The 25,373-nt window shown below is 45.6% G+C and overlaps 2 protein-coding genes across 3 annotated transcripts; both read left to right on the top strand.

The window, feature by feature from the left end:
* Positions 1 to 100: 100 nt before the first annotated feature.
* On the top strand, positions 101 to 10,686 carry LOC114592686 (hepatic lectin-like). Its single transcript, XM_028720987.2, has 6 exons — positions 101 to 976; positions 2,953 to 3,060; positions 4,212 to 4,271; positions 4,996 to 5,147; positions 6,418 to 6,530; positions 10,364 to 10,686. Exons 1-6 carry the CDS (start codon positions 886 to 888, stop codon positions 10,497 to 10,499), a joined length of 660 nt encoding a protein of 219 aa, XP_028576820.2. The 5' UTR covers positions 101 to 885; the 3' UTR covers positions 10,500 to 10,686.
* Positions 10,687 to 14,822: 4,136 nt separating this feature from the next.
* Positions 14,823 to 22,288, top strand: LOC114592685 (hepatic lectin-like). 2 transcript variants are annotated; one of them, XM_028720986.2, is made up of 6 exons: positions 14,823 to 14,959; positions 17,350 to 17,457; positions 18,115 to 18,174; positions 18,893 to 19,044; positions 20,411 to 20,523; positions 21,654 to 22,288. In XM_028720986.2, exons 1-6 carry the CDS (start codon positions 14,869 to 14,871, stop codon positions 21,787 to 21,789), a joined length of 660 nt encoding a protein of 219 aa, XP_028576819.1. In that variant the 5' UTR covers positions 14,823 to 14,868; the 3' UTR covers positions 21,790 to 22,288. The 2 variants fall into 2 exon arrangements, with proteins under 2 accessions (XP_028576819.1, XP_077779845.1); XM_077923719.1 differs by lacking the exon at positions 18,115 to 18,174.
* The last annotated feature ends 3,085 nt before the right edge of the window (positions 22,289 to 25,373 follow it).

Genomic DNA, 25,373 nt, shown 5'->3' with positions numbered 1-25,373 from the left:
TGCTGCTCCAGAGAAGTGGACACGGAGCAATGGATCCAAACTACAAGAAAGAAGATTCCACCTAAACATTAGGAAGAACTTCCTGACAGTAAGAGCTGTTCGACAGTGGAATTTGCTGCCAAGGAGTGTGGTGGAGTCTCCGTCTTTGGAGGTCTTTAAGCAGAGGCTTGACAACCATATGTCAGGAGTGCTCTGATGGTGTTTCCTGCTTGGCAGGGGGTTGGACTCGATGGCCCTTGTGGTCTCTTCCAACTCTATGATTCTATGATTCTAAGACGTTCTTGGGTGTTTGCACGTTTGGAGTCAGCACTTTCCAAATAAATTTTCATGCTGCAGTTATGGGGAAGTGAACATGTGATTCCAATGCAGGCATCGTAAGGGAAGAGTGGAGAAGATGCATGGTTGGGGGCACAGGTTGAAACTTTGGGGAGGGGGCTGCAGGGCTCAACACCCCCTCCCCTGCCCAGGCAGCAGCCATTGTTACAACAGCAGCTGTAGTACACGAGTGCCCCATCTCTTTGAGATACTCGCATGTGCATGCACACACTCATGTGTCTAAGTCACCATAGAAAACATTAACAAAGTGTGGGGCTTAAACAATTATTTTATTTATGGCTACAGCTTTTGGTGGGATGATGATGATGAGTGGTCAGAGGGAGAAGAGGGAGCAGACTGGGAGGAGGAAGGGTCAGAAACTGATGTTCCTTCTTAAGGAAATTTATTCCCTGAAATGAGGACTGCGCGTGTCTGAATTTCCCCTGATCTTCCTAAGAAATAGGGGGAGGAGAGGGAAGGAAATAGATCTTTATATTTCCTGATAAAGTTCCTCAATTTGCCGCTCATATTATAACCCAGCAAGAGGAGAAATTTGAAAACAAGAGCAAGATGGTTCTAGTTGGTGTTTATGAGCAAGAGGAAGATGGAGACCGTGTATACCTGGCAGAGACGGAAGAAGCCAAGGGACCCAGAACAGCAGGTAAATATTTGGGGTGTGCCCTGGCCTCAAGATTTAGATCCAGATTTGGCAATTCAGAAGCACTCTCTCTCATCTGGAAGCACTTTGTGGTAACAGAGTCCAGATCTGAATTCACCTTTAGGGGGACTCAAAGGTGGATCTAAGTGGTCCACTTGCTTTGGACAGAAGCTTACCAAACTGGCAGGCCTAGTCCCCCTGCTAAAGTACAGGCATATATATCCAGGGACTCAGAAATGTGAATAACTTAAATTTCTGGGCAGAAGTTGATAAAATTTGCAGACATTGTCCTCCTTTCCGAGGGAGAGATGCCTGCCAAATAGCTGCAGTGGTTCTCCTGTAAGGGAAGACTGTATCATTATGGGGGGGGGTCACTTAATCCCATAGTGTTTTATGGGCAAATGGTTAGAAAATAGATGATATTACTGAGCAAATGGTTGGAAAATAGTAGATATCACAGAGGAATCAGAATTCCTCAGGGTGAAAACCCTGCCAAATTTCAGATAAATATGTCCATTGGCTTTTATGATGGGAGTCTACAGCTGATTTGGGATAGGGGAGAAGTAAAGGGGTTTTCTTTCCTTCCAGTGGCTTTAGAGTGGGCCCCACTTCAATAAGCAGCCACAGTGAAACTGCTCACTGAGCAGCAAAGTGTTCGCCTGGCTTCAGGTACCTGGTACAGCTAGTGCCAGGTAGAGGAGATGCTAGGGCAGGAGACTGGCAGTGGCAGGTATTTTAAGATACAGCTGGAAGGAAGATTTACATGCTCATGACTTTTGTCAAACTTTCTAACAACAGTTTACTACTTTGCACTTCACTTGACCTGGAGATAGGAGGTCTAATTCATTTATATTCTCACTTTCCTGGGAGTAAGCTCTATTGAACACAATGGGACTTATTCCAAGAAAACATACGGTGGATTGCACTGCTATGTTCTGGGACCTGTACCAGCAGACCCAGCTCCTGGGTCCCTGCTGCTCTGTTTAGTCAGGTTTAGTCACAGGTAGGGATGAGGAACTCAATTTTGTTCATGTTTAAAGGCAAATTTGCCTAATTCATTTCCACCTCATTCAGATTCTCACATTTAAGTACTGCATGAAAACTGTTTAAAATAACCAACTTGGACTTGTAGAATAGCCTCCAACTGACTACTGGGTCAGGACCCAAGGCGGCTAGAAAAGCCAGCTGGGACTGGAGACAACATATATGAGAATCAAAGCACAGCCATCCTACAAAATTTAGACGCCCCTGAATTTTGTGGTGCAGTTCTCCAACCAGTATTTACAAAAATGCATCTATTTGAGGAGAGTGTGCATAAAAATGAATATATTTGTGAAAACAACATACAAGATGCATTATGTTGAGGGAAATTGTTGTAAAATACATACATTAGTGAAAACTGCATTTAAAAATATATTTAATAGGATAAATTCACAATATTATGCTCATGAATCTTCATGAGGGGTTTTTACATATAAATGTGAAATGCTGTAGAAATGTGGGGGTGTGACTTTAAGATTGGAACGAGAAAGTGGGCGACTGAAATTGAGCTGTTCTTCCATTGCTGGTTGGGATGTCAATGCACCCAAAGCAACGCTGCTACTTCCCAGCTGCCAAAGCTTTAAAGTTGTTTCCACACTCTGTTTCATAATTTCCTTTAGAAATGTCTGATTCATTTACATTTTTTAAATGATAGCTAAGAGTCTGGGGCCCTTGCTGGCTGGGGGCCTGGAACACATGTACCTCCCTCCTGCCAACAGCCCTCAAACGCATCAATCCAGAACTGCTCTGCTTAATTCACCGTCCACCATAAACTGGGGGGGGGGAGAGAACCAACCTTTAAAGCAACAAAAACCAACATGGTCCATCCCTTACACTTCTCGTAATTTTAGACACCCAGAGTGACCCCACTGTATGTTACTTGATAGCCAACTTCATACAATTTTGCTTGAAATTCATTGCTATCTTTCTTCTTGAAGACAGATTCTTCCTCCGGTGGAAATGGAGCTCCTCTTTCCTGGTTTATGGGCTCCTGGCGCTCGCTTACCTGCTGATCATCATCTTGCTGGGGCTTCTGCTCTCCAATGGTAATTAAGGGACTCCAAAGTCTGAAACCCTTCAGTAGCATTATGACAAAATGTGGGAGGGATTCCCCCCCCCCCCCCAATTCAGACTCTCACATTTAAGCCCAGTTTGAAAACAGTTTAAAATAACCAGATTGGACTTGTAGCCACCGACTGACTACTGAGTCAGGGCCCAAGGCTGCCAGAACGGGCAGCTGGTCTGTGGACAACCTGTTCATTTCTCCCTGACCTTGATTCAGACTGTTGGGCCACCCGCCCAGCCCAGCCCTGTTTCCTTCAGGGTCTCCCTTCTTGCTTTTGGCCTTCTTGGAGCAGTGCTGTGGGGAGGCCTGCTGGAGGGATGAGGACTTCATTGAGGTGGCAACGCCATAACTAGCCACAGATGTGGTTGAAGGCCCCTCTTGCTGCCTAGAAGCAATGCCTCTGATGGCAGACAAGGATGCAGAATTCAACTGAAGAAGAAACGTGCATTTCTGCAGATGTGCTTTGTGAAGGGCAGCCTTTGAAGGGCCACACGTTCTGTATCCCTGATCAAGAATCTAAATAAGTGCTGGAAATCCCACTGAGAATATTTTAAGTGCTGCATGATGTTCATGTCCTTCTATATGGACAGTTCTGGGGACTAGCAGGAAGTCTCTTGGTGACATCATGGGCTGGGAAGCCTTTCAGTACGGCGTACGGCTGCAAAGTTGCAGAACTATATTTCGCAGTATAGTCGGGCGAAGGAGAGTTAGGTTTTCACTTGATGAAGTGACTGCACTGTTATATCAGGCCCACCACTGTTTTTTAAAAAAGGTTTTGCTCAAAATGGCTCTTCTAGTTGATCATACATGATGACTTTCGTATTTTTCCTGATGAGCTGGGGAAAGGAGGGAATGAAACTTGGTAAACTTGGAACATGGAAAGTGGCCAGTGTGTCTGAGTCTAAGCATGTACAGAGTGTTTTCCCCTCAAATTACTTTGCCATTTGAGTTCCCAGTGGGATTCTCAGCAGGGTTTATGTTCTAACAAATGTGGCTTCCAGCTTGCCAGAGTCTGGCTTATTCTGGGTTAGTTGAAATGGAATGAGAGAAGAGGTCTCTCCACCATATCTCTTTTTGCCTCATATGAACTGGTAACATTGTATGTGTTTGTATCTCTTCTTACAATTTCAGAATCAAAGTTTTCCTCAGAAGCGAAAAAGTTACATAAACAGCTTGAAATGAGCAAGGAGCGTAAGTGTCTTGCCAAAAGCATCTGGGGCTTGCGGCTGCACTAGCCTGGGGGAGGTGGCTCTCGCCTGGCATTATGCCAGAGAGCCTGTTTCCACTGCAGGAGGGGCATAATTTATCACCCACAATCATTCCTCCAATGCCTGGCTTTAGAAGGCAGGTCTTCCCCATCAAAGCGGCATCTTCCAGGGAAGCCTGAACTCTAAGCACCTCCTGGGCCAGGAACTCTGGGAGTCCCTTGAGCTGGAGGAGCTTAGAAACAGGTGTAACTCATGAGCTTGTGCCATTGATGTGCTGCAAACCCTCACAACCCCAGCACCCCCAGGATTACAGGGATGAAATGGGCTTGGCTGCTGCTGCTGCTGCCTCCTCGATGAGCATCGCTGCCCCATAGAGGAGCACATTCCACCTTAACTATCTACTCTGTGGAGAAGTATTTTCTTTTGTCTCTCCTGAATGTTCCAGCCTTCAGCTTCACGGGATGCCCCCATCCAGTGCTGTGCTGAGAGAGGGAGAAAAGGCTTTCTTTATCCACTAAAAAGCCCCACATTGTAACTGTTCTTCACAATTTAGAAAGCATGCCTATATTAAAACAGAAAGATGGCACGTCTCTCCTCCTGGTGGGGAAGGCTGTGGAAGGATGGCCGGAGCGTGCCCGCTCCACCTGCAGTCCATTGGGTGAAGCCATGGTCAGGGCTTTCATTCTGTGCCTTTTCTCTTTTGCCAGTGTTCCCATGCGGTTCCAGAAGCAGGGAATGGGAATACTTTGACGGTCGGTGTTACTACTTCTCCCTCCGGAAGGCTACTTGGCACACGGCTAAGTCACTTTGTGCAGAGCGCAATTCAAGCCTGGTGGTTATTCATGATGAGGCCAAGCAGGTAAAGGTGCTGGAGTCTTGGCTGGGGTGGGGGGTGGGGATTTGTTGCCTCTTCAGTGAATTTTTGGAAAGCTATAATGCATTTTGTTATGCTATTTTTACTAATAGGTGCATTTATGTGCAAATATTACCCTAATAGATGCTTTTTTGTACTTGGTTGGAGAACTGCATTGCAAAATTCAGAGAAATTAAAATGTTGAATGATGGCTTTGCTCAGGTTCACATATTGTTTTGGAAGGTGCAAATTAGGTAAGATCACCTTTAAATGCAAGCTGAACAGGCAGAGAAAACAGTACAAAACACTTTCCTGCATGTGATGTTTCAGCTGCTGGTTATTGTCAGCGATTTCAGTTTCACCCTGAGTGAAAGACCAGCCAGACAGTGATGGTGGCCACTTATGAATCACCTACAAAAATGAAACAAAGTATCAAAAAAGAGGAGAGTTACATAAAATTTACATATGAATATGTATAGATATATAGATAAACACAAATATAGATATAATGGCTTCAGTTTAAATAGGAATACAATACCCTCTCTCCTGTGTGTGCCTGCTCAGTCCTCTATCACAGTGCTGCTAAATGTGGATGGGCAGCTTGAAGATCTCTGCTCTCCCTTCTGCATCTTTAACCTGGACTTCAACTAGCCAGCTCTTAAAATAGAGAACTCTTTCAAACAGAGGACTGGTATCTGTAAAGTAGGCCATGTGGACACTCTGTAGATATTTAGTGGCATATGTGGCTCTGGAAATCCTGGTTTGCTGATCAAGATGCTTCCTGACTAGAGAAGGGAAGCCCAGAGCAGGGACTCATGCAGAGACCCAGGGAGCATCTTCCTCAGAGGCAGGGAGCTTTTCTGTTTTTCTTCATTGGGATTGATTTGACGAGATGTGGCCCCACCCCCAGTGAAAGCAGATTGGTTGGAAGTACATCTTAGTACTGAATCATGCACTCAGCAATCCTATACCCTCATCATTGGGGGTAAGCCCCACTCTGAACTCAGGAGGACTGACTTCTGAGTAGACATGTCTAGGACTGCAGTGGAATGCTGAGGTACAGATGGATGCTGAGGTACAGAGGGATCCTTATTTTTTGCCTGGATTTACTGATCCCAGCTCACAGGAACCATTCTTGATTTTACATAACCTGCTGCTGTACTGAGCCTACAATTTGTGAATGAAATTACTCTTCTAATTTGTGTTGGTGATTGTGAATATGGAACCAGAGCAGCTTCTCCAGCTTGATACCATCTTCTCCTTTTTGGTCTTGCAGAATTTCCTAGAGTCTCGAACCAAGAATGAGCGTTATTGGATTGGACTCACTGATATCAATGAAGAAGGGCAATGGAGGTGGATTGATGGCATCAGTTACTTAAACAACTACAAGTAAGACAGAAGACCATGAACGTCACCACTTTGTCCATCAAGCCAAGCCCTTGCTGTGTCCTGTGACCCAGCAAACACTTGGCAAGGCTCCTGCTTTGGCCATCCTGGGAAGGCAACAGAGACAGGAGCTTTGCTGAGCCCCTGGTCTACAATATTTTCTTTATCCCAGGGGTAGCTAAACAGTCCTTGGCCTGGTGACCCCCCTTGACCGCTTGACCCCCCCCCCTTCTGCTGCACCCCACTCTCTCTCACACCACCCGCAAATTGCCTTGAGAGTTGGCAGACCTTTCTGAGAGGCTCACCCTTCCTGATTTATACCACCATCATAGCAGACTCCTCCAAGCAACCTCAGTCCAGATTTTTACTCTGGATCAGGATCTCCCCATCCCCATAACTTCTCTCATGAATTTGTTCATGTGTAGGAACCCAAATTCATAGAACTGGACAGACTCAGGGAATTGTTTCCTATTTTTTTAAAGGGGGAATCATAGAATTGTAGAGTTGGAAGGGACCCCAAGGGCCATCTAGTCCAACCCCAGCAGATGGGAGCTGGCGGCCAATCACATCTGGAATGCACCACGTTGGTTAGCCTGCTCCAATTGACAGAATAGGAGCAGCTGCCACCAGCCGTGGGTGGGAAGAGAAACAACAATGGCTGAGGTGGGAGCAGGGAACCAGCAGCCTGTAGACAGTTTCAGGTGTGGGGCACATAAGGGGCAAACCTTGGCTGAAGGGGGCTTTGAAAGCACTAACCACTGGCCATGCCTGCAAAGTCCCTTGTGCAACACTTCCCAAGCATGCAGATCATCAGGTGTTTGGGGGGCTCTGGACAAAGTGCTTAGCAAGCCCAGGGTTCAGTGTTTCCCAAGCACAGGACCTGCAAAGCCCTTTGCATAGCTGACTTCCGGGTTAGCGCCATCGACTAATGGCGGATTCCCTCCGAGCTCCGGCGGCAGCGACACGGGGACCCTCAGAAACCACAGGCGCTGAAGCCTGTGGACCTGGTGACTCGGCGGGCACCATTTGCGCCCCCCCGACCCGCGAAGGAGCCTTTTTAAAGGCTTCGGAACGGGGGACGGGGAGCGGCGCGGTGCTGAGAGTCAACTGCTTCTCCTATGGAGTGAAGCCGCATGCCATGGTCGGAGAGCGCTGACTTCTTCCTTTGAACATTTGGACTAAAAGTAACAACCCGTGAGTAATACGGAAATTGGATTTATAAAAGGAAAAATTTTTGTTTGGATTAGGCACGATCGGGGAAGGCGCAAAGAGGAAGTCCGTTTCCCTGCCTTGTAAACAACTTAAAGCAAGGACTAGATAACTAAGGTTGAGAGAACATCTTCTTTAGTGGATAAAAGTTATTAATTTCACGTTTTGGCAGTACAAGCAATTTTGCTGGAGGATAAGAGTTAATTTTGAGAGCTGAAGTGCTACCCCCCCCCCCCCGAGACCCGGGAGTGATCCGTGAGAGAGCCTGTTGAGGAGATATAGAAGATTTTGACAGCTGTCAAACTAGCTGTCAAAGCTGGGGGGGGGAAGAGAACTTTGTTTCTGTTGTCTTTGCTGGTTATATTTGTTACAATTTGGTTATAAACTCTTGAAAACAAAGAAGAACTGAAACAAGTTGACTTTTGGGTTGGAATTGGAAGGATTACTAAGTAACCAGAATCCCTCTAGAGGGGGTTCAGGGACATTACAAGAATGGCTGCAGGTGGAAAAATACAGGCTGAACTGGACAGGGTCTTTTTTCTCTTGGGAAAGTTACAAGGTCAAAGTGATGTTTTGGCTACAAGGGTTACAACCCTGAAGGCAACAGTAAATAAACTCACTGAATCTGGAAAGGACTTGATTCAAAAAGCCAATGCAGCTGAACAAGAAAAGAAATCTGAGAAATTTGAGAAAGTCGAGAAAGAGATACATGCTGATCTGGAGGGAAAGGAAGGAGGAGCTGCAATGTTGCAGACGACAAAGGAGAGCCAGAGGCCTGTCAAGATGGATACAAAGGAAAATAAGAACTGGATGATGAAAATCTGGTTTGAATTGGAGAATGAAGAATGGAGAGATCTCCTTAGGTGGAGATCTGAAGACCTATGGATTACAAATTTGATCAAGGTGGAAGTTGGAGCTTTTGGGACATTTGGACTTAAAAGGATTAAGAAACAAGATTTGAGCTCCACTTTTAAATATGGAGGTCTGGGGGGAAGAAAAATGGACATTATTGGGACAGAGCTTCTCCGAGATTTGGTGTTTGATATAGAATCATAGAAGAATCATAGAATCATAGAATCATAGAGTTGGAAGAGACCACAAGGGCCATCGAGTCCAACCCCCTGCCAAGCAGGAAACACCATCAGAGCACTCCTGACATATGGTTGTCAAGCCTCTGCTGAAAGACCTCCAAAGAAGGAGACTCCACCACACTCCTTGGCAGCAAATTCCACTGTCGAACAGCTCTTACTGTCAGGAAGTTCTTCCTAATGTTTAGGTGGAATCTTCTTTCTTGTAGTTTGGATCCATTGCTCCGTGTCCGCTTCTCTGGAGCAGCAGAAAACAGCCTTTCTCCCTCCTCTATGTGACATCCTTTTATATATTTGAACATGGCTATCATATCACCCCTTAACCTCCTCTTCTCCAGGCTAAACATGCCCAGCTCCCTTAGCCGTTCCTCATAAGGCATCGTTTCCAGGCCTTTGACCATTTTGGTTGCCCTCCTCTGGACACGTTCCAGTTTGTCAGTGTCCTTCTTGAACTGTGGTGCCCAGAACTGGACACAGTACTCCAGGTGAGTACTATAAAGGACTATCAAAAAAACCGGCAGAGAGGAACTGAGAGAGAATTAAGAGCCTCGGACGTGAGGTCTCCAGGCTGATAGCAGATAGACTGATGGACATTCGTTGGGGATCGAAACCAGGAAAGGGGGGGTGGGGTTTGGGAATCCAAAGGGTGTATAACTATATTCTGATTCTTTTTATTTTGTTTTGTTAGGAGTATAAAAATGGGGAATTCGTGGAAGGGAATTGGGGTCGACCTTAGAAAAAGATTTTAAGAATGGGTACTGATGTATAAAGACTGATGTTTTTAAGTTAAAATTGGTTATATAAAATGAACTAAATATAACAATGAACTAAATATAATAAGGTCAAAATTGGGGACAAGAACTTGTTGAACTAATAATTGGAATTGGAATACAAGAAGGGGAGGTGTGGGGAAGTCATGGAAATATGTTATTGAAAATAAGGATTGTAAACGGTGAATGTTTTTAATTTTTTTGTTTTTTGTTTTTTTGTTTTTCTGGATTTTTTGAAAATTTTAATAAATATTTTTTAAAAAAAAAAAGCCCTTTGCATAGCACTTTCGGAAGCACTGCCAAAAGGGGCTTTGCAAGTTCCTTTGGAAAGGGGGGGGGGGAGCTCCATTTCTAAAAGGAGCATTTTTGTTATTTCCAAAGGAAGAGGTTTGTATTCCAGGTGCTGCTCGCAGTGGTTTCAATACAAGCTGCTTTCTCTGCGGGGGGTGGGGGTGGGGGGTGCTGCTGCTTCGGAGCATTGTTTCCTCCGCAGAGGCTCCTTCTAACCAACCACCAGCTGCTTGTCAGTTAAAGGGAGCCTCTTTGATTGCTTGTGCCTGGGTGGGATGCCTTGAATTGCATGGAAGAAGGGAGTGAGATAAGCAACACAAATCAGCTAGTGACTGTGTCCAAAGTGAAGAACGGAAAATAGAGAAGGAATAGCTTGGCAGTTCTAGTGTTGGGGGCAGAGGGGGAGCAGAGGATGGTGTGGCTAGAGAAGAACTCTTGCCAGGTTCTTCAGGGTATCTTAACTGCCTTCCTCTTTTAGGAAATGGAGACAAGGCGAGCCCAACGACCATGAAACCAAGGAAGACTGTGCCCAGATCCATGAGGCTGGGGAATGGAATGATGTGCCCTGTAACTTTCAAAGCTTCTATGCATGTGAGAAACCTTTGCCTTCCTGAGGAAGAACCATGAAAAAGGCACCAACTGCAAGAGCAGGCCATTTCTCAGCTTCAAACTATCTGCTTTAGAGTGACAAAGACTCTGCACAACTTGAATGTAGCTAGAATTTTTATATAAAGATCTTTATGTTTCTAAGCAATTTAATAATAACCATATTATACTCTAAGTAAAGTTTTGTAATCAGAATCATGTCTGGAGGCTGGAGTCAATGTCAATTCTTCTTTCCAGGTTGTTTCTGTATGCCACGAGACGTAGTCCCAGTTGCCACACCTGGGGAGGGAAGGAGAGAAAGAATAAGGCCAGTAGTGGTTTAAATGGCTATGGCTGTATATGCGCCATACATTTAAAGGCAGTTCTGGGAGCTGTAGTTTTTAAGAGTGCTAGGAATTATAGCTTTGTGAGGGGAAGACTGCAGCTCCCAGGATTCTTGGGGTATGCTTTAAATGTATGGTGTGTATAGGGGTAGAATAGGAATGTGTGGGTGTTTATGAATGGGGTGTAACTGTATATAGATGAGCCTGAATGGAAAGTTGATGAATTTGGGGCATGGATGGTATGTGAAAGTGGGGTGTGAGTGTGATATCTCCCTCACCCCTGGAGTGCCAAATTTCACAAGTCACTGGGACCACCCACCTGACAAACACCTGAAATCGTAGGGACATCATAGGGACATCAGCTCATGCTGCACTTTGATGCCCCAGGTGTTGGGACTTCAATGCAGTGAGAGGCTGTTTGAAAGCCCCTTTGCAAGCAGCACTACTCTTCTAGAGAAGTGGGCGCACAACTAAGACAAAATCAAACCCATCCTCTTGTCCATCAGAGTGACATCAGCTGGTTGGAAGGTGGGGGTCTGGGGTTTTTTTTTAAGCCTCAAATGCCAGATTTGCCTCCCTGGTGCAATACCACTGACTCTGCACCTCACTGCTATTTTTTTTTAAGCCACATTCACATGACATTAGCCACAATGCATGTTGATCCTGTGGTTTCTTGACAAAGACTGCTGTTCAGTTAGTCTCTTTTTTCAAACCAGCTTGAGTCTGATCAGAAAACTGGATGCAGAGTGGGCAGTAATGTGAAGAGACCCTAACAGCCATCTGAACACACATGGGCAGATAACAGCTTGGTGAATAGGAGTTGGGGGTGTAGGGGGGGACTCCCTCCCACTCTCGGATGTGCAAATACAGCAGGGGCATGGTAATTTGGACTGAATAAACTACCATATTCTTGGGCATAAAGGAGAGAGTCCCCTCATCATGGGGTTCAGGGACATCTAGGATAGAATCCAGCATGGCACTTCTGCTTGCCCAGTGGAGCAATTTCCCTGTGCCACATGCTGTTCTGGGAGCCCAGCCACCCGGCGTCTTTGGAGGAGGAGAAGCCCCGTTGTGCTAGCAAAATAGAGTAGTTGAATATGGCCCATAAACTTTACTTTGGTTTTTAGGAACATAGGATATTTCCTTCCTTTTTTGGTATTTTGACATAGTAAGCAATTCCAGCAGCATCTTATGCAATATACTATATTTATTTTTTCCAAAAAAATGATGAGTAGTTTTTCTTCATAAAAGGGTTTCATAATCATTTCTGCAAAACTGCTTTACCCAAAGATTCAAAGCTCCTAATTTGAGACCAGCTGACAGCCATGAGTCGAAACTTGCTTCCCTGAGAATGAACCCCAAAACATGGGCATAGCCAGGATTTATGTTGGGGGGCAGAACCTCATTTAGTTGAGTATTGATTTACTTGATTTAATGGGGGCAGCTGCCCCCCTCCCTTGACTACACCCATATCCCAAAACCTCAGCCAACAGACATCTCAACACAGTCCCATAGGTGAATTAGGGTCACTTCACACACGCCCTTGAAGTTCTGCAGTTTAGGGATTTTGAACAGCACTTCTGTAGACCTTGCTTTGCAAGCCTCCACACCTGCATGCTATGCAGCCAGCGTAAGCAGTTGTTACATCACTGCCATCTGTACATGAAAAGGACAAGTCTTGGGGTGTGCTACTTAAGGCATCTCCAATCTTTGCTGGAGTCTAGCCCTGCGGGTTCTGGGTTGGTCAGAAAATGAGAGACTTCAGCCAAACAATGGAGGAGCAAATCAGTGGCCAGGAGGCCTGATCATTTATTTGTTGCAACAAAGGTTTTGATGTGTAACACGAACAAAGAAGAAGAAGCCCAGAAGAAAGGTTACACGAGTTTTTAAAAGTTCTCACAGTTTCCCACAATACATTTCTTACAGTGTCATCAAAACATCATGGATATGTCACAGAAGAAGAGTGGTGTCGGCAGAAATCTGAGATCCAGACATGCCCTTGTCAATCACACATTGTCTCAACATCTGTCTCACACAGGCAAAAGAAAGTTTTTACATGTCCCTTTGTCATTAAAACACGGCTGGCAGAGTTTATTTGTTCAGGCTAGGTTGCATTCCACTCTGGTTATGATTTTCCATCTGGGGTTTTGTTCAGGAAGCCAGGATCAGTGGGCTATATTGTACTCAGTCTATTAATTTCAATAGGTGTACTCTGAGTGTGATGAACATTGGATGCAGCCTTCTGTGCATGTGCAGAGGCTTCCTTCCCTCGTACCATGCAGGCAACTCTATGACTACATCTCCCTTTTCTTTTGACACACTTTCACTGGGACTCTTTAAATTCACTTCTCCAGAACAGCAGCAGAGAACACCTCACAGCTTGATGCACTGTATGAGGAATGCAAAATTTTGGGTTTCTGAGAGATCTGATCCCTGTTATACCAGATAATTCCCCTGGAGTCAGAGTGCTTTCTTAAAGGGCAATGCCCCAAATGGAGGCACCTCAATTCAGTCGAGCTCCCCCAGGAGCTGCCCAATGATACTACGGTTCTTGGTGGGAAAAGTTTATAGTGGCTGCAACGTTAAGCTGATCAAAGCTTTGGGATTTTGATAAACTGGGAGGAATAATTTAAAAATAAGGACAGAATGAGTAGTTCTATAAGGAATGCTAAGGAATGCTTTCTTGAACTCAGAACTGTTGCTTGTTTTAGATTGAGCAACTTTTGGAGTCAGCGTTTTCCAAATAATTTTTCAGGGAAGTGAACACAAGAGTCCCATGAAGGTGTTGCAACAGAAGAGTGGAGAAGACACATAGTTGGAGGCATGTATAAACTTTGGGGTGCTGCTGCTGCAGGGGTCAAGCCCCCTCCCCGGTAACAGCCACACAGCTCACACAATGGGCTCAGTTACAGCGATGTCTCTGCATGAGTCTCTGCTCTGGACTTATCTCCTGCCACTCCTAAGGCAGATTCTACAGGGCAGGTAATTCGCACAGAATGGGCTCCTCTCTGGGTGAGGAATTCTCACACATATTTTAACAGTAAACACTTTGGCTTGAAGTGATCCTTTAATTTTAATTCAGAATAACAAGATTATGTATCTGGCATGAGGAGTCTAGGAATTAATTATAGCATTTGAGTAATTAATGCTAAGAGAAGGGAGGAAGCACAGAAAGAGGAGGTGATGGCTGTGTGCACAACATACATTTAAAGCACATCCCCACTGAATCCTGGGAACTATATTATACCCCTCACGGCTACATTTCCCAGGGCCCTTCAGTTCCCAGGATTCTTGGGCCGTGTATCTGGTATGGCAATACCTACAATGGAGAGAAAGAGAAAAGTAGGGTAAAAGTAAACAGCCACACATGGTCTGTGGAAGTTCTCCTCCATTCACATAAACTCAACTTTTGTTTCCACAGTGCTAGCATCCATAAAGGGTTAAAAAAGAAAGGTAAAGGACCCCTGGACAGTTAAGTCCAGTCAAAGGCGACTCTGGGGTTGCGGTGCTCATCTCGCTTTCAGGGTGAGGGAGCCGGTGTTTCTCCACAGACGGCTTTCCGGGTCATGTGGCCAGCAGGACTAAACCGCTTCTGGCACAATGGAACACCGTGACGGAAACCAGAGCACACAAAAACGCCGTTTACCTTCCTGCCACAGCAGTACCTATTTATCTACTCGCACTATGGAGTTCCTTATTTCGCCAATGTGATTTCCCACTATGAAGTTTACAATGCGTTTTCCTGAAATGCTTTTTTGATGTCTCTAGATCCAGCCAAGATCAGATAAAATGGGTCATGGAGATATCATGCTGCAATGTCTGGTTTTCTCAGAGGAAGGGACCATTTCTTAAAGTGCCATTATAAAAGTCTAAAAGTTCCTCTTAAAAGGAGCTTAATTCCTGAAACCAGTGGGTGGCACATGTTTTAACTTCCCCCAATCTTCCAAACAAACAAGAGGAGGAGGGGGGAAGGAAAGAAATAGATGCTTAGTTCCTCAATTTGTTGCTCCTATTATAAATGCATTGAGAGGAGAAATTTGAAGACAAAAGCAAGATGGGTATTGTTGGTGACCATGAGCAAGTGGAAGATGGAGACCACGGATATCTGGCCAAGATGGGGAAAGCCATGGCTCCAAGAAAAACAGGTAAGTATTTGTGGCATGCAGTGGCCTCAAGGTTTGGATCCAGATCCAACAAGTCAGGAAGCCCTTTGTGGTAAACCTATTCCAATACTGGATCCAGATCTGAAGTCACTATTAGGGGACTCAAAATTGCATCTAAGGGGTAAGCAACCTTCCAAATTCCAGATTAACAGGTCCTTTGTCTTTGTGCTAGGAGTCTTTCCAGTTGACTTGGGGTAGAGGAAAAATAGAAAGATTTGCTTTCCTTCCTGTGGCTTTGGAGTGGGCACCACAATAAGCCCCCAAAGTGGAACTGCACAAAGCAGCTTCAGATCTGAGAATTAGGCCTCCTTCCAGTAGCTGGTGTCAGGAAGAGGAGATGTTTGGACAGGCAGTTGGCCCTGGCAGGTGTATGGAGATGCCAGCAATATACTGTTTGAAGGAAGGTTAGCAGGCTGGCAATGTTGGTCAAACTTTCTTTGACCAACTCAGTTCCTACCAGCAATTCACTGCCAGTGTTGAAGCTGGAATTAATTAATTGACTTCTTCTCTTCCCTGACTTGCATGTTGAGGCCCCATGACCACCCCGTTCCCTGGGGATTAAATAAGTATGGGATCCAATAAGGCCACAACTTTATTGGTTACAGATGTGTAGGTTTTGGCCATAGGCATTGGGATAAGCCACACAAATATCACTCCAGCCCGTCTGCTGGAAGGGCCTCTAAGGTTGAAGCCAACCGGCAGGGAATAATGCCCTATGACCTTCATCGGGGCACCCCAAAAGTGGTCCCTGATGGAGGAGTGCAGTGGCCCTAGCTCCCCTCTAGGTGTTGGACAGAAGTCACTACTCCTGGACAGTGGCGTAGCGTGGGGGGTGCAGGAGGGGCCGGGCGCACCGGGCGCAACATCTGGGGGTTAGGGTTAGGGGGCGCAAATCCACGGGTTAGGGGGCGCAAATCCACGGGTTGAGGGTGCAAATTACTTGCCTTGCCCCGGGTGCTGACAACCCACGCTACGCCACTGCTCCTGGATCCTTTTAACAGGATACCCTTACCTGGAGGGGCAGTCAGAGGCTACAACCTCCCCTCCATCCAAGATCTAAGCTTACCCAATGCCAATCCACTTTAGAAAGTTGTGGTGATTGCTACAAGGTAGGCAAAAACCCAATGGCTGATGCCAATTTGCCAAATGGAAAAATTCCTTCCTGGCCCCAAATATGACAGCTGACATAGTCAATAACAAGGTTGTACCATCAGCAACATCCTGACGTGAGGGAGGGTGGGAGAACCTGCAAAGAAAGAAGAGGCCAAATGGCCAGGCGTAACCATTGGGCAGTTGAACACACACTGTTGCCAAGGGTCGATTTGGTGGCAGGCAGACAATTTGGCCTGCCATTTGCCAGTTCACAAGAGCAGCTTGGGGCTGCTCACAAAGAAGGGCGAATGGGCCTAGAGGGTCTGGCTGCATCTGCTCTAGTGTTTAATTTATCTTTGTAAGATATTTATATACTACGTAATCATCAAAGTACTGCACGTAAAAATTGTAAAAAATGACTTGAGTGTCTGAGAGAAGCAGGATCAGAAATTCTAATCAAGGGCCTTCCTGTTTCCGGTGCGCCAGAATTGGCGTCCCTCCCAACACTGCGGGAGAGAGACAGATGGAGGTAATCAGATAATGAAGGGGGGATTTCATGATCTGCATTCCTCTTCGGTTGGAAGAGGAACCAGGCTCTCCCTGCAGTTTGCCTGGCAGTGGCACTCGCTTCCCCATGGAATGCGAGGGCAGGCAAGGGCACTGGGTGCACGGGGCACTCCGGCTGCCGTGACCCCCACCCCACCCCACCCCGTTCCTGGAAGCAAATGTTATCCTGTTAATTGGATTTTAATTGGACTAAACTACAGGTGTGTGCTAGAGATCATGAGATAAGAAACTGCGAAAACAACCCAGCTACAAGGAACTAAAAGGTTTGGAGTGAGAGTGGATTTAATTTGGTGAAATAGAGGATGAGATGAGGGGAGCCCACAGTTTGCTTATTTAAAGTTTTTCTCTACATTTATGATACAGCAACCTTCCCCTGAATGGGCTTCCTGCTGTGTGCGCCTCTGGCGCGCGATTTCCATTCGCATCCTGGGGCAAAGTTCACAGCCAGGAGCAGCTACTTCTGGGTTAGCGGAGCTCCTAACCTGGAGCGTTCGTAACCAGAAGCATTCATAACCAGCGGCACCACTGTAATATGGAATTTAACAAAATTGGAACTGTGTGTGAGAGAGAAAGGAACTGGGGTGGGGGTGGGGAGAAACATTATGCTTTGAAAATATAGAGTAAAATCCTCTCTAACCTCCATTATCCACAAAGGAATGATAAGGACAAATGGCCATAAGATTCTACCTTCTTCTTTTTCTCTCTTTTGAAAGGCAGGTCATTCCCCCAGTGGAAATGGAGCTCCTCTTTCCTGGTTTATGGGCTCCTGGCTCTCGCTTACCTGCTGATGATCATCTTGCTCGGGCTACTGATCTCCAGTGGTAATTAAAGGACTCCAAAGTCTGAAATGCTCCAGCTTTATGACCAAATGTGGGGTTCCCACCCCAATTCAGATTCTCACCTTTGAAAGCTGCTGGAAAACTGTTTAGAAAATCGAACTTGGGCTGGTGGGATGGCCAATGGCTGACTAGTGAGTCAAGACAGCCAGAATGGCCACGGGGGTTAGGCACCATATACATTTCTGCCGGATATTGAGTCAGACCAGTGGACCAACCAGCCCAGCACTGTCTCCTCCAGGGTCTCAGAGTTCTTTCCCTGGTCATTGGGATTCCCCCAGGCACCATGTAAATAAATAAAAAATATCCAGAGGTGCATGCAGGATATGAGCTCTTACTAATGTTCTCTGTCATTACTCTAACAAAAATTATTCTCCCCTCACCTTAATTCTGCTATTTATCCTAGGATGGAAGCTGTCCAAGAGGAATAGCAATTAGGTGTTGGGACTAATTTAATTTGGGATTTCCAGAATCTACCTTTCTGGTTTGTGACAAGTGATGCTGGAATGGGAGAAGAAGTCCCACCCTAACTTTTATTTATTTTATTTATTTATTTACGGCTATTAGCCCACCCTATCTCTTTTTCTCTCTTCTGAATTTCTAATATTCTGAGTTTACTTGTATTTCTTCTTAAAATTTCAGGGTCAAAGTTTTTTTCAGAAATGAATGACATGCATAAACAGCTTGAAATGAGCAAGGAGCGTAAGTGTCTTGCCAAAACCATCTGGGGCTTGCGGCTGCACTAGCCTGGGGGAGGTGGCTCTCGCCTGGCATTATGCCAGAGAGCCTGTTTCCACTGCAGGAGGGGCATAATTTATCACCCACAATCATTCCTCCAATGCCTGGCTTTAGAAGGCAGGTCTTCCCCATCAAAGCGGCATCTTCCAGGGAAGCCTGAACTCTAAGCACCTCCTGGGCCAGGAACTCTGGGAGTCCCTTGAGCTGGAGGAGCTTAGAAACAGGTGTAACTCATGAGCTTGTGCCATTGATGTGCTGCAAACCCTCACAACCCCAGCACCCCCAGGATTACAGGGATGAAATGGGCTTGGCTGCTGCTGCTGCTGCCTCCTCGGTGAGCATCGCTGCCCCCTAGAGGAGCAAATTCCACCTTAACTATCTACTCTGTGGAGAAGTATTTTCTTTTGTCTCTCCTGAATGTTCCAGCCTTCAGCTTCACGAGATGCCCCCATCCAGTGCTGTGCTGAGAGAGGGAGAAAAGGCTTTCTTTATCCACTAAAAAGCCCCACATTGTAACTGTTCTTCACAATTTAGAAAGCATGCCTATATTAAAACAGAAAGAGTCTCTCCTCCTGGTGGGGAAGGCTGTGGAAGGATGGCCGGAGCGTGCCTGCTCCACCTGCAGTCCATTGGGTGAAGCCATGGTCAGGGCTTTCATTCTGTGCCTTTTCTCTTTTGCCAGTGTTCCCATGCGGTTCCAGAAGCAGGGAATGGGAATACTTTGACGGTCGGTGTTACTACTTCTCTGTACAGAAGTTTACTTGGCACATAGCTGAATCTCAATGTGCTCAACGTAATTCAAGTCTGGTGGTTATTCATGATGAGGCCAAGCAGGTAAAGGTGCTAGAATATTGATCCTGTATGTGTGTGGATATGTTGCCTCTCAAATGAGTTCTTATTGACACCTCAAACTACATTTCCCAGGGTCTTTTGTTGGGAAACTACATTTAATGTCGTAGAAATAATATGCAAACGTGAAATTGAAACAAGGCCCCAACCGCTCTGAGACGACAACGGTGAGGGATGCTGGGAAGCCTCTTACAATGACTTCAGGGCTCAGCTGCCCTTGTGGGCAGCTAGGGATGGGCAAACATGTCCATTTTGGTTTCTCTCAGTTCTTCATTATTGCCAGTCTTAAGTTCACTTCTCCACATTTCCATATCAGGTTTTAGAGATTTTTTTAAAAAAGACGTTCTCTTCCAGTGCAAATTTCCCCTAACATGCACATCTTTGGAATGCAATCTCCTCTAACATAACACATTTTTATGTTATCTTCACTAATATGCATTTATATGCAAAGTCACCCACACACATTACTCGGCTGGAAGACTGCATTGCAAAAGTCAGAGAAATTCAAATCTTGAAGGATGGGGCGGATCATTCTAAACACAGGAAAGATATGCTATAAATAGTATACAGAGTATAGCTGAGTATATTGTTTTGGAAGGTGCAAATTAGGTAAGATCACCTTCAAATGCAAGGAGAAAAGCACAAAACACTTCCTGCATGTGATTTTTCAGCTGCTGGTGATTGTCACAAATTTCAGTTTTACCCAGAGAGAAAACCCAGTCAGACATTGAGGACATTACAAAAATGAAATGTAGCACCAAAAAAGAGATGGTGTAAAATTTGCATATGCTCATTTATGTGTGTGTGTGTGTGTGTGTGTGTGTGTGTGGACTTCAACTAGCCAGCTCTTAAAATAGAGAACTCTTTCAAACAGAGGACTGTTATCTGTAAAGTAGAAGATGTGGACACTCTGTAGATATTTAGTGGCAAGTGTGGCTCTGGAAATCCAGGTTTGCTGATCAAGATGCTTCCTGACTAGAGAAAGGCAAGACCAGAGCAAGGACTCATGCAGAGACACAGGGAGCATCTTCCGCGCTGGCTTGCCCCATGACTGAGGGAGCCAGGGCTGCGCAATGTGCACACACCCCACAATGTGCTGATGTGTTGTGTCATTACATGTTGCAAGGGACATGAGCATGTGAGTGAAATGAACACATGGCGCAGTGTGCACACATAACAGCCACAGAATTTTGAGGGGACCTTCAGCCACCCACCCAACCCCTCAACCCTCCAGTCGCACCCCTGCAGGCAATGCTGCTTGAATAACGCCACTTCTATGAGTTGTGTGTGTTTGTATCATTAAAACAAAACGTCAGTGCCTGCCCTATCCTGTGGGGGGGTTTCCTTGCAGAATTTCCTCGAGTCTCAAACCAGGAATGAACGCTATTGGATTGGACTCAATGACATCGATGAAGAAGGGGAATGGAGGTGGATTGATGGCACCAATTACTTAAGCAGCTACAAGTAAGAGACAGGACTGTGAATGCCGCAACCTCCCCCAGCAAGCCAAACTTGGCCAGGCTCCTGCTTTGGCCATCCTGGAAAGGCAACAGAGACAGGAGTAGCTGACCAGGTCTTGGCCTGGTGAGCCCCCTTGCCCCCTTCTTCTGCCCCACTGTCTCTCACATACCCCCTCAGATGCTGCTGCCCCCCAAAGGAAGTGCTTCTCCCAGTGATTTCAATAGAAACTGCTTTCTCTGCAGAGGCGGCAATGCCCTGAAGACTGGAGCATTTCCCCCTTCAAAGGGGCTCCTTCTAACCAACCACCAGCTGCTTTTTAGTTAAAGGGAGCCTCCCTGGCACAGGGAGTACATATTCACAGGAGGTTGCGCTACACCAACCTTCTGTGAACTTTGATGGGTGTCAATAACCTGCTACCATTATGGTCCCACCCACCTGTCAAAGTTGGCCTGCCGTGGGCCAGTGAGAAAAAGATCTGGCCTGCTGAGCTAAAATGTTCCCCAGCTTATGCTAAGATGTGATATGAAGTCATACAGTGCAATTGGTTTGCTGAAAGTAAGCAGATCTAGGTCTTGTCACAGACCTTCCTTGGGTGGGATATGCCTTGAGCTCCCTGGAAGACAGCTGGGTAGACAAGCCTACCCAGATAGCTAAAATGTTGATGTGCATTTTAATCTGTTTTGACTTTATTGCTGCTTTTATTTCTTTTTTGAATGTTGCAAAAAAGTTGTTTTTAACTATTTTCACCAATAATTTTATTGTTTTATTCTCTTAGTAATCTGTTTTGAGGTTATTTACAATCCAGCAATGTGTAAATTTTACAAAACAAATGTGCCAGTCACTGCGTCCCAGGGGTGCAGCTGGCTGCCCCAGCACCCGGAGCAGCAGGGGCGGGGCAATCCGCGCACAGGGGCGCAGCGTCACTCCCAGGAGAGGCAGGTGGCTTGGGCAGGCTGCAGGCCAGGCGGACCGCACTCCCTTCCTACGCCCCTGCTGCGTCAAAGTGCAGAATGGAAAATCTAGAGAGAATAGCTTGGATATACTTGGATTTGGGAAGCGAGTCGAGGATAGTGTGGCTGGAGAAGAACCATTTCTGCATTTTTCAATGTATCTTACCTCCCTTCTTCATTCAGGAATTGGAGACAGGGTCAGCCCAGTGACTATCAGAACAAGGAAGACTGTGCAGAGATCCATTTTTCTGGGGAATGGAATGATGAGAGCTGTTCCACTGCAAACTTCTACATATGTGAGAAACCTTTGCCTTCCTGAAGAACCATCATGAGAAAACACACCAAGCAGCAAGAACGGGATTGCAAAGGCATCTTCTTTCTGCAGAGACTGCCTACTTCAAACCACTTGCTTTAGAGTGACAAGGGCTGGCTCTACACTGACCAGTTTAATGTTATTAGAACATTATTAGATATGTTGTTCTAAAACATCACAGGGCATACTTGTTAATTAAAGCATTTTTACCCTCACACCCCCCCCCCCCCTGAAAACGCTGCCTTCCTGCTGCTGGTTGCTCTGTGGTGCCCTCTGGTGTCCCATTTTAATAACGCATTATGGAATTTAAAAGTAGGATGTCATGTGTCCAAATACGTTATCAAAACCCTTCCCTAACATTAAAAACCATGTGTGTAGATCCGCCTCAGGACTCTGCACAACGTGAATGAAGCTAAATTTTTTTTTTAAAAAAAAATAAGTAATTCTGAATGTAATAAGAACTATATTCTGAATAAAGGTTTGCAATCAAAATCATAAGGCTGAAGTCAATGTAAATTCCTATTTTCAGGGTTTCTCTATATGTCACAGGACCTGTCTTTTGTAAAACTTCCCACCAGGGGAGGGAATGAAAGAAGAAGGAAGGAAAGAAAAATAAGGGGAGAGGAAGTTTACATGACCATACATTTAAAGCAAGCCCCCCCCCCAAAAAAAAATTCTGGGGGTTGGTGTTTGTGTAGGGTGCTGGGAATTGCAGTTCCCATGATTTCTGTGGCAGGGGAGAGCTTTAAATGCATAGTGAGTATGCAGCCTGCATATGACCAAGGTGGGAGGGTGGGGATGGGTGAGTGTGAAGGTGCATTATGGAAGTGTAGATTGGGGGCGGGGTATATGGACGTGTGTGAACAGGATGTCCATGGGGCATTGTTGTGTGCAGATGGGGTGTGAGGGTGTGGGTGACATCTGACCCCCTGGAAGGGAGTGAGTTGGACAAGCAGCAGCTCAGTGCAATTTTTAATCTATTCCTATTCAATGACGTTGAGTCTTGATTGGGGCAAAGAGAGATCTGAAATACTCTTGAGAATATTTCCGTGTCTGCCCAGATTTTCTGACTCACCATGAGTTGGTTCGGCTAAAGGCTTTCAGTGCAGTGTGAGTGACAGTCTAGACCAGTCTAGACTATATTTGGGGGGGGGGGGATGAACGAATTCCTATGCCTCACAAATAATCCAGAGATGTATTTTAAATAAAAGGACACATTCTACTCATGTAAAAATACCAGGCAGGCCCCACAAATAACCCAGAGGTGCATTTTAAATAAAAGGACACATTCTACTCATGTCAAAACACGCTGATTCCCAGGCCATCCGTGCGCTGGTTTGAGCAGGCGATTGGGCTGCATCCGGCCCCTGGGCCTTAGGTTGCCTACCCCTGGTCTAGACCCATAACCCTGCAGCAAAAAGATTAAGTCGCTACATGCAAATCTCAGCTTCAAATCAGCCTCAAACCTTTAAACGTGTTGTGTAAATTAGCATCAAACTAATTGCAGCTGGTTCACATGGCCATTGCAGATAGGGGTACAGCTGAAACAATTTGTGGGGAGAGCATTCTCAAGCAAATTCCTGCATATATACATAAACTGGAGTTGCAACCCGGATATGTGCTCTGTAATGGGCTACTCACATGCAGAATACACACAGTGTGTGTATTGTAATGCTAGAAGCTTCTGAGCCATTATGCGCAAGTCTGGGAGCCGGCAGCAGATTCAAGGTGGACCCTCTGGGTGCTATGGAGTGATCAGGTTGAAACTGCACATAGTTGCAGATCAGAACAGCACATACATGGTGGGGAGGAGAAATTGTTCCATCTGGTAAGCAGAATTTCTTGTGCTGATGGAAAGATCAACTTAGCAAAACATTGAATTCCACTCGCTGTCTTGAGACTTGGAGGTCTTTAAGCAGAGGCTTGACAACCATATGTCAGGAGTGCTCTGATGGTGTTTCCTGCTTGGCAGGGGGTTGGACTCGATGGCCCTTGTGGTCTCTTCCAACTCTATGATTCTATGATTCTATGATTCTATGATTCTATGATTCTATGACTCGCATTGGATGTAAACCCATGGTGTAAATCCATCAGCCAATTTTTTCTCTTGCATCCCCTTGCTTGGTTTACTAACTAGCTGGGTGAAGAGTTCTGGAGAACTAAATAAAACCATGTGCTGTTTTATACTGCTGAACTATAGTCTGAGTAGGTATACGAAGGGTGTAAGGAAGCAGCAATTCCTGCCCTATCCTGGGTTTATGGCAATCATCACTGATTCCATTCAGCTACAGTTTTGCTTCTGCCAAAACCTATGCTATCCATCTTGCTATCTGCTATGGCTGAAACTTACATTGTTACATTATGTAATTTATTTCAGTGCAAGAGAATTGTCTAAAAGTTCTTTTTAAAAGGAATGTCACCTCTGAAGTCAGTGGTAGAAAAACACAGTGGCGTAGCGTGGGTTGTCAGCACCCGGGGCAAGGCAAGTAATTTGCACCCCCTAACCCGTGGATTTTAGCACTCGAGTCTCTTCCGCCGCCCCCCCCCCCAGATGTTGCGCCCGGTGCGGCCACCCCCCCTGCACCCCTCACACTACGCCACTGGAAAAACAACTAGATTTCTCCTAGCTTTTCTAGAAAACAACCACAGCAAGGGACTAGAGATTTATTGCACATTTCATCTCCTGATAAAGTTTTCAATGTTCTGGGCATATTATATTTTCCCTAATATAATGTGTTTTTATATGCTTCTTTTCATGAGTGTCTTCATTTTTATGCACACTTACACTTTTGTAAACATAGTTTGGAGAACTGAATCACAAAATCCAGATAAATGCAAATTTTGAAAGATAGCCGTGTTTGGATTCTCATATTACTTTGGAAAGTGTGGATTTTATAGATTTGTCTTGAAATGCCTGCCAAGTCACATTTCTCCTCCATCTCCTCCACATGACACACCACTGCGGAGAGGGAACTCTGCATCTTTGGGTATGCCAATATTCCATGTATGTTACACAAAGAATGATTGTTATTAGGCAGCTGCCAAATACAGTAAATAAATTAGTCTTGGAGGGTAATGGGCACTGCCAAGGCATGACTCCTCTGAGCCTCATACAAACTTGTAACATGGACCCCTCTTTCCCTCTGTATTCCTCTCCTTTTCCTCTTTTGAAAGATAGATTCCATTGCCCCCCAGTGGAAATGGAGATCTGCTTTCCTGGCTATTCATGCTCTGAATGCTCATTTAAACGCTTGAATGCAGGAAAGCTATCCATCCGCGACAGAACGTTTTCCTCCACTAGGGGTCAGCAGAAGCACAGCCAATGGCCAGAGACTGGTTCTAACCGAACTAGCGTCTGGTAGCAAAAAAGAACGAGACAATGAGGTGCATCAAACCCAGGAAGGCACTTATAGGGCTGCCACATTTCAAAAAGTTTTAAGGCAAAACCCGGAAGTTGTTGAGCCAAAAATGCCCCCCAAAATGTGATTTTTCAATTGACTTGCCTAAGATCCTGGACAAAGCGCGCCACCTTTCGGAAATTCCCTCCAGGACGTCAATTCCTTTGAAATCCCGTTAATGTGCGGGAAGAT

The sequence above is a fragment of the Podarcis muralis genome, chromosome 2, assembly GCF_964188315.1.
Source record: "Podarcis muralis chromosome 2, rPodMur119.hap1.1, whole genome shotgun sequence".
In the NCBI taxonomy this organism is placed as follows: Eukaryota; Metazoa; Chordata; class Lepidosauria; order Squamata; family Lacertidae; genus Podarcis; species Podarcis muralis.
Note: the sequence above shows the minus strand (reverse complement) of the source record. Positions and strands in the feature narration are given on the sequence as shown.

Excerpts from the sequence above, each read along its gene's own strand:
- LOC114592686 (XM_028720987.2), top strand. The coding sequence starts at position 886 with ATGGTTCTAGTTGGTGTTTATGAGCAAGAGGAAGATGGAGACCGTGTA. Across the intron at positions 977-2,952 it reads CAAGGGACCCAGAACAGCAG|ACAGATTCTTCCTCCGGTGG; the intron begins GTAAATATTTGG and ends TTCTTCTTGAAG. Across the intron at positions 5,148-6,417 it reads TTCATGATGAGGCCAAGCAG|AATTTCCTAGAGTCTCGAAC; the intron begins GTAAAGGTGCTG and ends TTGGTCTTGCAG.
- LOC114592685 (XM_028720986.2), top strand. The coding sequence starts at position 14,869 with ATGGGTATTGTTGGTGACCATGAGCAAGTGGAAGATGGAGACCACGGA. Across the intron at positions 14,960-17,349 it reads CATGGCTCCAAGAAAAACAG|GCAGGTCATTCCCCCAGTGG; the intron begins GTAAGTATTTGT and ends CTCTTTTGAAAG. Across the intron at positions 19,045-20,410 it reads TTCATGATGAGGCCAAGCAG|AATTTCCTCGAGTCTCAAAC; the intron begins GTAAAGGTGCTA and ends GTTTCCTTGCAG.